At 41.8% G+C, this 13,853-nt stretch overlaps 1 protein-coding gene across 1 annotated transcript in view; it reads left to right on the top strand.

Annotated features, from left to right (window-relative positions):
- Nucleotides 1-13,853, top strand: part of ptprq (protein tyrosine phosphatase receptor type Q) — a 100,511-nt gene that overhangs the window by 35,670 nt on the left and 50,988 nt on the right. Inside the window, exons 15-21 of the mRNA XM_061893772.1 lie at nt 1,522-1,803; nt 1,872-2,153; nt 2,407-2,527; nt 3,957-4,108; nt 4,179-4,324; nt 4,406-4,577; nt 7,884-8,204. Of these exons, the coding sequence (XP_061749756.1) occupies nt 1,522-1,803; nt 1,872-2,153; nt 2,407-2,527; nt 3,957-4,108; nt 4,179-4,324; nt 4,406-4,577; nt 7,884-8,204 (1,476 nt within the window). The remainder of the gene's footprint in view (nt 1-1,521; nt 1,804-1,871; nt 2,154-2,406; nt 2,528-3,956; nt 4,109-4,178; nt 4,325-4,405; nt 4,578-7,883; nt 8,205-13,853) is intronic.

Raw genomic sequence — 13,853 nt, 5'->3', positions numbered from 1 at the left:
CCGCTGAGGTCAAGACACACCCAACACATCGAGTAAAAAAAAACTTCTCCTTATCGGCGTATTACGGATACCCCCAAATAATTTTCCCTCCGACTTGCAAGTGTGTAATTTGTTGTGAGTTCATGCACCAGTGGTTCTTAACCTTGTTGGAGGTACCGAACCCCTCCAGTTTCATATGCGCCTTCACCGAACCCTTCTATAGTGAAAAAAATATATACATGTTTTTTTCAAATTCAACACGAAGGTATGTTTTTTTTTACTGGTGCACAAAATGAACCATGCATGAACATCACCTTGTTCAAAGAACAACACAAACAGTGCATGAACTCACAACAAATTACACACCTGCAAGTCTGATGGAAAATTGTTTGGGGGTATCAGTAATACGCCGGTAGGGAGAAGTTTTTTTTTTTACACGATGAGTTGGGTGTGTCTTGACCTCATCGGCGGAGGCTCCGCCGAACCCCTGAGGCCGACTCACCGAACCCCTAGGGTTCGATCGAACCCAGGTTAAGAACCACTGTCATGCACTGTTTGTGTTGTTCTTTGAACAAGGTGATGTTCATGCACGGTTCATTTTGTGCACCAGCAAAAAACATATACCTTCGTCTTGAATTTGAAAAAAAAATATATATATATATTTTTCACTAAAGAAGGGTTCGGTGAAGCTGAAACTGTCGGGGTACCTCCAACAAGGTTAAGAACCACTGCTCTACACAGATCACTCTTGTGCGAGAATGTGCACATAAAACAAAATGCTAGTTCTTCTAGGAGCGTACAAAAGACTATGGAGAAACTCAGAACTAGTAACACTTGCAATGAGGCGTGAAATGAACAAACATCATGCAACAGCAGTCAATTCTCGAGCGGCCTGTCTAATTACTAACTCAACAGGTGGACCTAACACCGCTTTGAGGCAGGAGTCAAGTTACTTCAACAAATGTAATCCATAACAAGAAGAGAGACAAAAATAAGAGTGCTAGGCCGCAACTAAAGCATAAAACACAGCAAACTGGCATCAAGCTCACATCAGGCCGTGATAATAACTCCCTGCGGTGTGAAGTGTCCACCAGGTGAGTTCTTTTCCTGCAACATGCCATGACCGGCTCTGTCGGCTGGGAAATGCTCCAGGCGAAGGTGGTGCGCTATATTTTGCAGGAATCAGATTTTATTACCTCCTCCAAAGAGGTTTATGTTTTTGCCAGGATTTGTCTATAAACTTGAAATAAAATATGGATGATTTTGCTGAAATTGTCAGTAAATGTACGAGAATAAAACTTCCTCTTGACAACCACTTCCCGATTGTTCCCTCTTTTACCCGGCGCACCCACCTTGCCGGTCCCATGCTGCGCAGAGGATTTTTCCGGATTTGAGCGCCAGTAAAAAACTACACTCACCAAGTTTTTGTTTAATACCATCACAAGTCACAGCATTATTATGAGGATTCTGAAACCAGAGTATGGAGGAACATACAATACCATTACGTGCCTAATAACTTGTTTTGACAATTTTGCCCCTTAGAGCCAGACTCCCCCCCTGAAAACCTCACCGTGGTGGACGCCAGCCCGACCATGGTCACCCTGACCTGGTCTGCTCCTGAGGAAGCCAATGGTGTGATCCAACATTACACGGTCCTCTATGAGAACCAGTCATATTCTTCTTCAGTCAACACCTCCAGCAACAAAGTTGCTCTCGTGACCTTGAAGCCATTCACCTCCTACAATGTCTCGGTGATGGCGTTCACACGTCATGGCCATGGCAACCAGACCTCGGATTATTTAACCATCTTGACTGGAGAGGACGGTGTGTTCATGAAAAATTCCAAAAATTAAAAAAGCAGCGGAAAATCAACATGTTGTTGTTATCTCCAGTCCCAGGCAGTCCTCCTTACAGCCTCTCCTATGAGTCGCTTAGTCCTAACGAGGTCAACGTTACCTGGCAGCCTCCTCTGGTGCCAAACGGCATCATCAGCCACTACAGCTTGGAGCTGTGGAATTCCACTCATTACCTGAACCTCACCTCCCCGACCAACTTCATCCACATCACCCACCTCAGGAAGTACGCTCGCTACCGAGTCACAGTGCAGGCACACACACGGGCCGGGGCCGGGAACTTCAGCACCGAGCCGCTCAACATCACCACACTGGAGGATGGTAAGATGGTTGGGTGGGAGAAATTGAGTGGATGCTTTTTTTTCCCCCCCCCCCCAGGTTGACTCCACAGTTGCAACGTGAAAGAGGGTCCCTGAACTTCATTTCCTCTTTGCTTCTTTTCCTCACTTCCATGTGCTAACCATTTTTTCATTTCAGCAAAGGAGCTTCTAAGCTTCACTGGTAGTCCATTGATGGGCCTGTTGTTGTAGTTGTCGTTGTTACATCACTCGACAGTTTTTCTCCCACATCTCAGCTCCAGACACGCCTCCTCAGTTCCTCCTTGCTAGGAAGTTGTCTGATTATGATGTGGAGTTGTCATGGCAACCGCCACTTGAAGCCAATTCCGAGATACTCCACTACCTTGTCAGAGTTTGGTGAGTGTTTGAACCCTAAAGCAGTGTTGTCCAAAGTCCGCCCCTGGGGGCTATTTGCGGCCTGCAGACTGAGTTTGGCTGGTTAGCAGCACTTTATCAGAAAAAAACTCAGGAGTAAAAATTTTAAGACAAAAAGAGGAAAAAATCGGAATTTAGTGGGAAAAAAACTGATATTTTAAAATAAGTATATATACTATGTTTTTACATTTTTTTTTTTTATTAAAAAAATATCAAAATGTCCTCCTCTTACTTGACTTTTAAGTATACACCTTTGGTGGAAAAAGTCTAGTTATCCCTAATCTAAAATGTTAGCAGCTCTCAAAATAAAAATAAAAAATATATTTTTTACCAACGTTCATTTAGTTAATAAAAACAATAATACTAACTTATGAACTCATTTCAAAAACAATAATACATAATATTAAAGGCATAACTTAACATTAATATTTTTGTACAATTTTTAACACCTGCGATGGGGTGGCGACTTGTCCAGGGTGTACCCCGCCTTCCGCCCGATTGTAGCTGAGATAGGCGCCAGCGCCCCCCGCGACCCCAAAAGGGAATAAGCGGTAGGAAAATGGATGGATGGATGGAATTTTTAACACTACGTTATGCAGTTACACGATCGTATTATTATTATTATTCTTATATTCTTAGAAGGAGGAAAAAAACTACAGTAAATATGCAAGAAAAAAGCAAAAATAAAAAGGGGAATTTAATGAAAAAAAGCTTAAATGTTGAAATATTTGATAATAATATACTTGGTCAACTATAAGAGTTTTGTTTTTAAAGATACATAATATCTGTTTTAGCATTTACTTGACTTTTTAGTATACGCCTTTGGTGGAAAAGTTTAGTTTACCCCTGATACAAAATATTAACAGCTCTCAAAATAAAAATGAAATACAAATTCAAACAAAGATCAGTTAGTTAATTAAAACAATAATACTAACTTATGAATATTTCTGAAACAATAATAAACGCTAAGAAAGGCGTAACTGAACATTATTTTTTTTTTCAGGCAGAATTATCAACATTCTAGGTTATGCAGTTACACAATCGTATTATTATTATTATTATTATTATATTCTTACTAGGGGGAAAAACTGTAAAAATGTAAAAAAAAAGAGCAAAAAAAAATGTAATGTAATGCAAAAAAGGTGAATGTTCTAATATTTAATAATAATATACTTGGCAAACTATAATACTAAGCTAACACAGAGTTTTGTTTTTGAAGTTATATAAAATCTGTTTTAGCATATTTAAAAAAAAAAAGCTAAAATATCAAAATGGGCACCGCATACTTTGACTGATCAGTATGCGGCTCCTGGTGGAAAAAGTTTGGACACCCCTGTTCTAAATCACCAAACGAGGAACATGAACATGAACATTTTACAAATGACCAGCTGACCTCTTTTCTCTTTGCCAGGAATGAAACAATGGATATGCTGCAGAATGTTACTGAGACATCAGTGCTTATTAATTTGGACCCTCAGAACCACTACAATGCATCTGTGTCTACCTGGACCAGACTGGGAGATGGAGGAGTGCAGGCATACATCAGTTTCACCACTCATGCAGGTGATTGATGATGAGTCAGCACAGGTGCATGAGCATCTTCTCACACGTCTGTGGATCATTTGTCATTTAGAGCCATTCGACCCGCCCCAGAGGGTGACATTTGCAAATGTAACCGCCTCCAGTGTCACCTTGCTCTGGCAGCCACCCTCTGAACCCAACGGAATCATCGTCCACTACACAATTTACTACTCTGACAACAACACTGTGGTGAAACAGGTAAAACACACCCAGACGATTTAGACACAGAAATAACATGTGAAAAGATGTTACTACCATTGTCAATTCTGTTTTGTACAGACAGTTCCAGTTTCTGAACTGTCTGTCCCTGGATCGCCGGACTCAGCTTTATCCTGGACTGTGTCTGGCCTTATTGGGGGCACAAACTACACTGTGTGGATGACCTCCAGCACAGCTAAGGGGGACGGAGGGGTCCGAAGCGAACCACTAACTCTAGTCATTCCTGAGGATGGTCAGTCAGACACACACAGACAGAAACACACACTGAAATTCTGCATATTACTGTACACTCTCGTTGGCATTAAAATTAGGTAAGCCTGCACAATGTATGGAAAATATGTTTTTTGAAACAAAGTAATGCTTCATTTTGATTGACACATTCAGAGTGGTATTACTACCACTAGTCTGCAGTGGTGCTATGCATAATACTGAAAACACATTCTAAAATGTTCCGTTATTTTAATTTCACACTTTGCAAATGTGTAATCTTGATCTGATATTAAATCAGTCAAAAATAACATTATAAATATAAATCACAAAAAAACTATGTGCAAATATAGATTGTCGCCAAAATCCAATTGAGACAAAATAATTATACAACAGTACTATGAAAAAAAAAAATCTAGCTTCAAACGGTATATCATAAACCAGTGTTTCTAAACCATAGGACCAAGCTACATTGTTGGGCTGCAAGTGCCCCCGAGAGGGCCGCCAAAAAACGTTTGTTCCTCAGCTGTTGTCCGTATGGGGAACTCAGTTGTAATGCACTTTTCCACCCCTTGTGGCAGTACTGACAATATCAGACAAACAGAAGAAGTCTAGAGCTAAAGTTATAGAGAAGTTCCTTTAGCGCAAACATGACTAAAGCATTGACGCTGATTCATTTGCATTTAAATTTCATTGACGTTTAAAAAAACATGCATAATTATCATTACTTGTTAACAATGTATTTATCAATCAATTAATCAATGTTTATTTATATAGCCCTAAATCACAAATGTCTCAAAGGACTGTACAAACCACTACGACTACGACATCCTCGGAAGAACCCACATAAGGGCAAGGAAAACTCACACCCAGTAGGACGCCAGTGACAATGATGACTATGAGAAACCTTGGAGAGGACCTCAAATGTGGGCAAACCCCCCCCCCCCCCCCCCCCCCTCTAGGGGACCGAAAGCAATGGATGTCGAGCGGGTCTAACATGATACTGTGAAAGTTCAATCCATAGTGGCTCCAACACAGCCGCGAGAGTTCAGTTCAAAGCGGATCCAAGACAGCAGCGAGAGTCCCGTCCACTGTAAACCATCCCAAGCGGAGGCGGATCGGCATCGTACAGATGTCCCCAACCGATACACAGGCGAGCGGTCCATCCTGGGTCCCGACGAGCGGTCCATCCTGAGTCTCGACTCTGGACAGCCAGTACTTCATCCATGGTCATTGGACCGGACCCCCTCCACAAGGGAAGGAGGGACAGAGGAGAAAAAGAAAAGCGGCAGATCAACTGGTCCAAAAAGGAGGTCTATTTAAAGGCTAGATTATACAAAAGAGTTTTAAGGTGAGACTTAAATGCTTCTACTGCAATTTATTTATTTAAGCATTGTGGAATTGTACAATATGTACATTTATTTTTACAATACAACACTTTAATTTCCGCAGTTTTTATGTCCCCTCTTTTGCAATATGTTTGAAAAGTATTTTTTTTTTGTAATTAGCCCGACCTAAGGGTTGATAATAATATTTGTGGTTAACATTGTTTTCAATTATTTTACAAGGTTTATCCTGTTAGACTGTAAGTATGATAGATATAATTATTAAATACCAATCAAATAAAGAATACAATTATTAATTCAGTGTTAACCCCCTCTGTTGTGGAAAAGTTGGGCCTCAAGGTCAAAAAGGATGTGAACCCCTGTCATAATATATAAACGGGAAGTCACGTACAGAAAATGAAAGCAAAACCTCCTTGGTGGAGGTAATCATAAACAAATCGCTAATACCTCCCTGACATTGTCAATCCCAGTCAATTGTGCAGGTGCACCTAAGGAAGTGCCTGAAGTGCCGAGGCTCTGGTGAAACCTCCAAAGTCAAACACAATCTATTCAATAAAGGTTGTCCTTCTTAACAAGTACAAATATTTGTTAACCGGTGTATAAAAAAAAAAACAGTTAAACCATTGACTCTGAGGGACACAGAAGGAGCAGTACATGTGCTGTAATTAAAAACGGTGTATTTACGTTAGCATCTGCTTGGTATAATTTGTGCTTGCTATTTGTATTGCTTGATCGATAGTTATCATAACACTTGTTTTCTTTGCCGTCACCGTTACCCTTTTGTGGTGACATCTTAAAAAAAAAAAAAGTAAAACACTCATCAGGGGTCCTTTATGTGCTTGCTGACCGAATGTCACATGCATTTTGTTTGACATTTGAGGATTTTGACTTTGGAGGATCCACTGGCCTCTGCTATATGTCAGAGTCTCACTGGAGGCCGCGTCTGCACAACTTTTTCACACTCTTCTTCAAGCTCTAAGAAAAATGACATAAAAACTCTGCTCTGATCGAAAAGGGTGGCGCTCAGCCTGCTGGGTCAAAGGAGACAACTCTCAGTCTGGCAAACTGGCTCCTATTTTGTCCCGCCAGCGGCATCCGTGATGTGCGCCGTCAGGACAAACAGTTTGTGTTTCCTTTCACCAAGCAGGATGAAAGTTGTGGGCGAAGAACAAAGCGAGAGTGCAATGATTCGGCGAAAGAGAAATAACAAAGCCTGACGTCTTCCGGGCGGCATCACGCCGCACTTGTGCCACAATTGCTTTGTTGCTATGATACCATCATCCTACTGCACACATTTACTTGAACATACCTTCAGAAGTCAAACTCTACGTCAGACGGATCTCTTTGTTTTTATGTGATTTTGTGAAAAATGGTGCAGACAGCTTTCAGTGACTTAGATAAATCGAGGTGATTATTGCTTGCTAAGAATAGTCTGCCTGTGTGATGATTACGCCTCATACTGACTCTGTATCTCTGCCTGTGATTTAGCTGCTCCGCTCTCAGCCAAGCACTGGACCTCCACGGCGCCTTGTCTCTCCCACACAGCCAAGCCCAGCAGGGGCTCACTCTCCACATACTGTACACCTGGCTCCTCACAGCCACTCATTTATCATCAGGACCTTTTTTTTTTTTCATCAATTTAAAAATTCCAGTTTTTTATTATTTTTTTTACCTTCGTCTTGTGCAACTTCTTCAATGCCACTCAAGACAATTATACATGTTTGGTCTTCCTATCCTATCCTCCACATCTTTCTGTTTTTGTCTGTTATGTTCCATCCCTGTATACTGTTTTATTTATGTTTTCATCTTACTTATTGTTGACTGTTTAATCACAGTATTTCTGCAATGACACTATGTGACAGACGATGACATTGAGTGGCGTGCTGTTGACGTTCACATCGTTCAATTTGTATTTTCTTGCACAACTCACACAACAAAGTAGGTCAATTAGAGAGTAATATTATCTCGCATTACTTCCATTTCAGTGCCATCTGACTCGGTCCACAACCTGACCGCTCAGATCTTCAGCTCCACCGCCATCATCATCAGCTGGGACCCTCCCCTGGAGCCAAACGGCCGTCCTCACTACCTTCTCACCCTGCAGGAGGCCGGCATCGTCCCGGACATATCCAACCAAGGCCCTGCGGTGGTCAACAAAACCATCAAGCGCACAACCACCGACACCGTCTTCCTCTTCACCAAACTGAGGAAGTATTTCCCTTATGTGCTAACTGTTACCCCGGCAACAGCAGCCGGCCCTGCCCATAACCACACTAGCACGATGTACCTAAGAACAGATGACGACGGTTAGTTTAAGATCACAGACATCACCTTCCCTACGCACTCACAATAGGTTAGTTTTTGCCTCATTCCTGTGAGAACTCTGCCATTACGGAGTTGGGGTTGGTCAGTTTATCCAGGACTAGCTGCATTGTGCTCAATATTCACACATTATTCACTCACGCTTTAAAGGGGAACATTATCACCAGACCTATGTAAGCGTCAATATATACCCTGATGTTGCAGAAAAAAGATCATATATTTTTTTAACCGATTTCCGAACTCTAAATGGGTGAATTTTGGCGAATTAAATGCCTTTCTGTTTATCGCTCTCGGATTGATGACGTCAGAACGTGACGTCACCTAGGTAATAAAGCCGCCATTTTCTCAAACACATTACAAACACCACGTCTCAGCTCTGTTATTTTCCGTTTTTTCGACTATTTTCTGGAACCTTGGAGACATCATGCCTCGTCGGTGTGTTGTCGGAGGGTGTAACAACTAACAGGGAGGGATTCAAGTTGCACCACTGGCCTAAAGATGCGAAAGTGGCAAGAAATTGGCTGAAATTTGTTCAAAATACGAGGGTGTGGGGAAAGCCGACAAAATGGTTAGTCGTTTGTTCCGCACACTTTACCGACGAAAGTTATGCTACTACAGAGATGGCAAGATTGTGTGGATATCCTGCGACGCTCAAAGCAGATGCATTTCCAACGATAAAGGCAAAGAACTCTGCTGCCAGACCCCCATTGAAAGTGCCGGAGTGTCTGCACATTTTACCGGCGATGCTAAGGCAGACATGGCACAGAGATGTATGGATAACCTGCAGATGCATTTCCAATGATAAAGTCAACGAAATCGCAAAGGTGATTTTTGTTGATGTTGTTGACTTATGTACTAATCAGACATATTTGGTCGCGGCATGACTGCCAGCTAATCGATGCTAGCATGCTATTTAGGCTAGCTCTATGTACATTTGAAACTATATTTACATCCAGCGTTTCCCTCCACCCACATTTAATGCCAAACAAACACTTACCAATCGATGGATTCAAGTTGATCCAGTGTCACAAGATGCGAAACTTCAGATCGTTGGTCTGCACATTTTACCAGCGATGCTAAGGCAAACGTGGCCGGATGGCGTCAATAGCTATTCGCTCAATATCTTCAGTTTCTTCTTCAATTTCGTTTTCGCTATCTGCCTCCATACTCCAACCATCCGTTTCAATACATGCGTAATCTGTTGAATCGCTTAAGCCGCTGAAATCCGAGTCTGAATCCGAGCTAATGTCGCTATATCTTGTTGTGCTATCCGTATTGGCATCACTGGATGACATCACAGGAAAATGGACGATGGCTTCACAGATAGCGAAAATCAGGCACTTTTAAAGCTTTTTTTAGGGATATTCCGGGATAGGTAAAATTTTGAGAAAAACTTCAAAAAATAAAATAAGCCACTGGGAACTGATTTTTATTGGTTTTAACCCTTCTGAAATTGTGATAATGTTCCCCTTTAACCCTCGGAAAGAACTTGGATCTTTACGGGTCTTTTTATTGCCGTTCAAGATGAGATTGTACAACAGTTTTGTCCTCCATTGACTCCCATTTAATGGCTTTTTCTTTAATATACTGCACTGTTAAAAGTGATTTTGTCTTTTAGTCATAAGGACTCTTGTTGTCAAGTTGACAGAACAGATTGTCCATCACAACTAAGTAAGAAGAGTTATGACAACCTAAAATAGAAACAAGTGCAGAAACTCATTAAAACTCCATAACAAGTTCAGTTAATTTCAGAAAGTAAACCAAGATGAGCCTTTTAACTAACACGTTATTTGTAGTGTTGGACCTTGAAAATCTGATAAAAAAAAGTTCAACAATCATATTTTTTAGTATCTCTTAAGTATTTTCTTCTGGTGAAAATTACATGACACAGAAACAAATTGCCATTAGTATCAGTTGTCTCTATATGAAGGGCAGTGCTTTGCTTGGGTGAATGTGATAATATAAATACTGAATGTGTAAGTATACTCAGGTATATTGACCTATATATATATATATATATATAAATACAAATATATAACTACAAAACATTTACTATTTTGACCCATTTGACTTACACTTGTAGACTGAATGTTAACTCATGTTTTGAAGTGTAATATACCAGACACTATAAGTTGACTTAACTCAGTCGGCTGAGTTAAGTTGAGTCAACACATTTTTGTACAGTGTGTAAACCTGTTTTTCTATTGCTTTTTCCATGAAAACCCAATGAATCCAAACATTTCCTTTTGGAATACACGCTAATCCTATTGTAGGTGTAATTTGACCCCTCAACCACTAGATACCACCAGAGTACCATAGAGTACCATCTATTCCAGGGGTCGGCAACCCGCGGCTCCGGAGTCGCATGCGGCCCTTTGATCACTCTGATGTGGCTTAGCTGCTAAATTGCCGACCCCAACGACCATTCCGTGAGTCTCTCAGATATCAACAGGGGATAACATTTTCCAATTTTCAGCTGGACTACAATACTGAGGGTGTGCATTGATGGCAATGTCTTTAACCTCCTCTACAAAATGTCGTCGCGCCCGCTTTTACATCAAGCGATCTACGTGTTGACCGATCATTTTATGTTCAGCCTCTGTTAACACACGAAGGCGACTGCAACGTATACTTAGTCAACAGCCATACAGGTTACACTGAGGGTTGTAATATAAACAACTTTAACACTCTTACTAATATGCGCCACACTATGAACCCACACCAAACAACAATGACAAACACATTTTGGGAGAACATCGACACTGTAACACAACATAAATACAAAACAACAAATACCCAGAATTCCATGCATCCCTACTCTTCTGGGCTACATTATCACCAAACCCCCCCCCCCCCCCCCACTTCAACTGACGCACGGAGGGCGTGGGGGGATTTGGTGAAAGCGGGGTGTACAATGTAGCCCGGAAGAGTGGGATGCATGGGATTCTGGGTATTTGTTCTTTTGTTTTTATGTTGTGTTACAGTGTCGATGTTCTCCCAAAATGTGTTTGTCATTGTTGTTTGGTGTGGGTTCATAGTGCGGCGCATATTAGTAAGAGTGTGTTCTATTAACACTGACACGATTGTATACACGGCGGATACTGCCCTCCAAAATAGTTTCTCTCGTTTTGAGGAAATAACATTAGAGGAATTGTTACAACGTGTAAATGGAATAAAACAGACAACATGTTTACTTGACCCTCTTCCTGGGAAACTGATCAAGGAGCTCTTTGAATTATTAGGTCCATCAGTGCTAAATATTAGAAACTTATCACTCTCCTCGGGCAGTGTTCCCCTAGCATTCAAAAAAGCGGTTATTCATCCTCTTCTTAAAAGACCTAACCTCGATCCTGACCTCATGGTAAATTACCGACCGGTGTCTCACCTTCCCTTTATTTCAAAAATCCTTGAAAAAATTGTTGCGGAGCAGTTAAATGAACACTTAGCGTCTAACAATCTATGTGAAACCTTTCAATCCGGTTTCAGGGCAAATCACTCCACGGAGACAGCCCTCGCAAAAATGACTAATGATCTATTGCTAACGATGGATTCTGATGCGTCATCTATGTTGCTGCTCCTCGATCTTAGCGCTGCTTTCGATACCGTCGATCATAATATTTTATTAGAACGTATCAAAACACGAATTGGTATGTCAGACTTAGCCCTGTCTTGGTTTAACTCTTATCTTACTGATAGGATGCAGTGTGTCTCCCATAACAATGTGACCTCGGACTACGTTAAGGTAACGTGTGGAGTTCCCCAGGGTTCGGTCCTTGGCCCTGAACTCTTCAGCATCTACATGCTGCCGCTAGGTGACATCATACGCAAATACGGTATTAGCTTTCACTGTTATGCTGATGACACCCAACTCTACATGCCCCTAAAGCTGACCAACACGCCGGATTGTAGTCAGCTGGAGGCGTGTCTTAATGAAATTAAACAATGGATGTCCGCTAACTTTTTGCAACTCAACGCCAAAAAAACGGAAATGCTGATTATCGGTCCTGCTAGACACCAAACTCTATTTAATAATACAACTCTAACATTTGACAACCGAACAATTAAACAAGGCGACACGGTAAAGAATCTGGGTATTATCTTCGACCCAACTCTCTCCTTTGAGGCACACATTAAAAGCGTTACTAAAACGGCCTTCTTTCATCTCCGTAACATCGCTAAAATTCGCTCCATTCTGTCCACTAAAGACGCTGAGATCATTATCCATGCGTTTGTTACGTCTCGCCTCGACTACTGTAACGTATTATTTTCGGGTCTCCCCATGTCTAGCATTAAAAGATTACAGTTGGTACAAAATGCGGCTGCTAGACTTTTGACAAGAACAAGAAAGTTTGATCACATTACGCCTGTACTGGCTCACCTGCACTGGCTTCCTGTGCACTTAAGATGTGACTTTAAGGTTTTACTACTTACGTATAAAATACTACACGGTCTAGCTCCATCTTATCTTGCCGATTGTATTTTACCATATGTCCCGGCAAGAAATCTGCGTTCAAAGGACTCCGGCTTATTAGTGATTCCCAAAGCCCAAAAAAAGTCTGCGGGCTATAGAGCATTTTCCGTTCGGGCTCCAGTACTCTGGAATGCCCTCCCGGTAACAGTTCGCGATGCCACCTCAGTAGAAGCATTTAAGTCCCACCTTAAAACTCATTTGTATACTCTAGCCTTTAAATAGACTCCCTTTTTAGACCAGTTGATCTGCCGTTTCTTTTCTTTTCCTTCTATGTCCCACTCTCCCGTGTGGAGGGGGTCCGGTCCGATCCGGTGGCCATGTACTGCTCGCCTGTGTATCGGCTGGGGACATCTCTGCGCTGCTGGTCCGCCTACGCTTGGGATGGTTTCCTGCTGGCTCCGCTGTGAACGGGACTCTCGCTGCTGTGTCTTGGATCCTCTTTGGACTGGACTCTCGCGACTGTGTTGTATCCATTGTGGATTGAACTTTCAAAGTATCATGTTAGACCCGCTCGACATCCATTGCTTTCCCCCTCTCTAAGGTTCTCATAGTCATCATTGTCACTGACGTCCCACTGGGTCATTATTGTCACCAATGTCCCACTGGGTGTCAGTTTTCTTTGCCCTTATGTGGGCCTACCGAGGATGTCGTGGTGGTTTGTGCAGCCCTTTGAGACACTAGTGATTTAGGGCTATATAAGTAAACATTGATTGATTGATTGATTGATATATCACAACCCTCAGTGTAACCTGTATGGCTGTTGAATAAGTATGCCCTGCAATCGTTTGCGTGTGTCAGCAGAAGCCTCGTGCGACATGTGACTGGGCTGGCAAGCTGATTGGACGTGTTGTAGAGGGCTTCAAAGGCAGCACCTTCATAGGTTGCCCTTATTATTGTTAATCGAGGGAAATTCTGCAAACATTCGCGAGAACAGTTGATCTGACATTCGGTAGTCTCTCTGAATATTCGGGATGGTTGGCATGTGTGATGTTGTCAAGCGGCATTCATAAAACACTTTCGGGCCCCATTATCATTAAATTTTCACATTAAGGTGCAGGCCGCGTGTCTGAGACCCCTGGTTTATACATAGCAAAAGTAAAAAAAAAAACTCTGTATGCAGTTTTATTTCTTTTTAAATTTCAAAAGAGTTTTGTGGCGCCCA

The sequence above is a fragment of the Nerophis ophidion genome, linkage group LG03 (assembly GCF_033978795.1).
Source record: "Nerophis ophidion isolate RoL-2023_Sa linkage group LG03, RoL_Noph_v1.0, whole genome shotgun sequence".
Lineage (NCBI taxonomy): Eukaryota > Metazoa > Chordata > Actinopteri > Syngnathiformes > Syngnathidae > Nerophis > Nerophis ophidion.
Note: the sequence above shows the minus strand (reverse complement) of the source record. Positions and strands in the feature narration are given on the sequence as shown.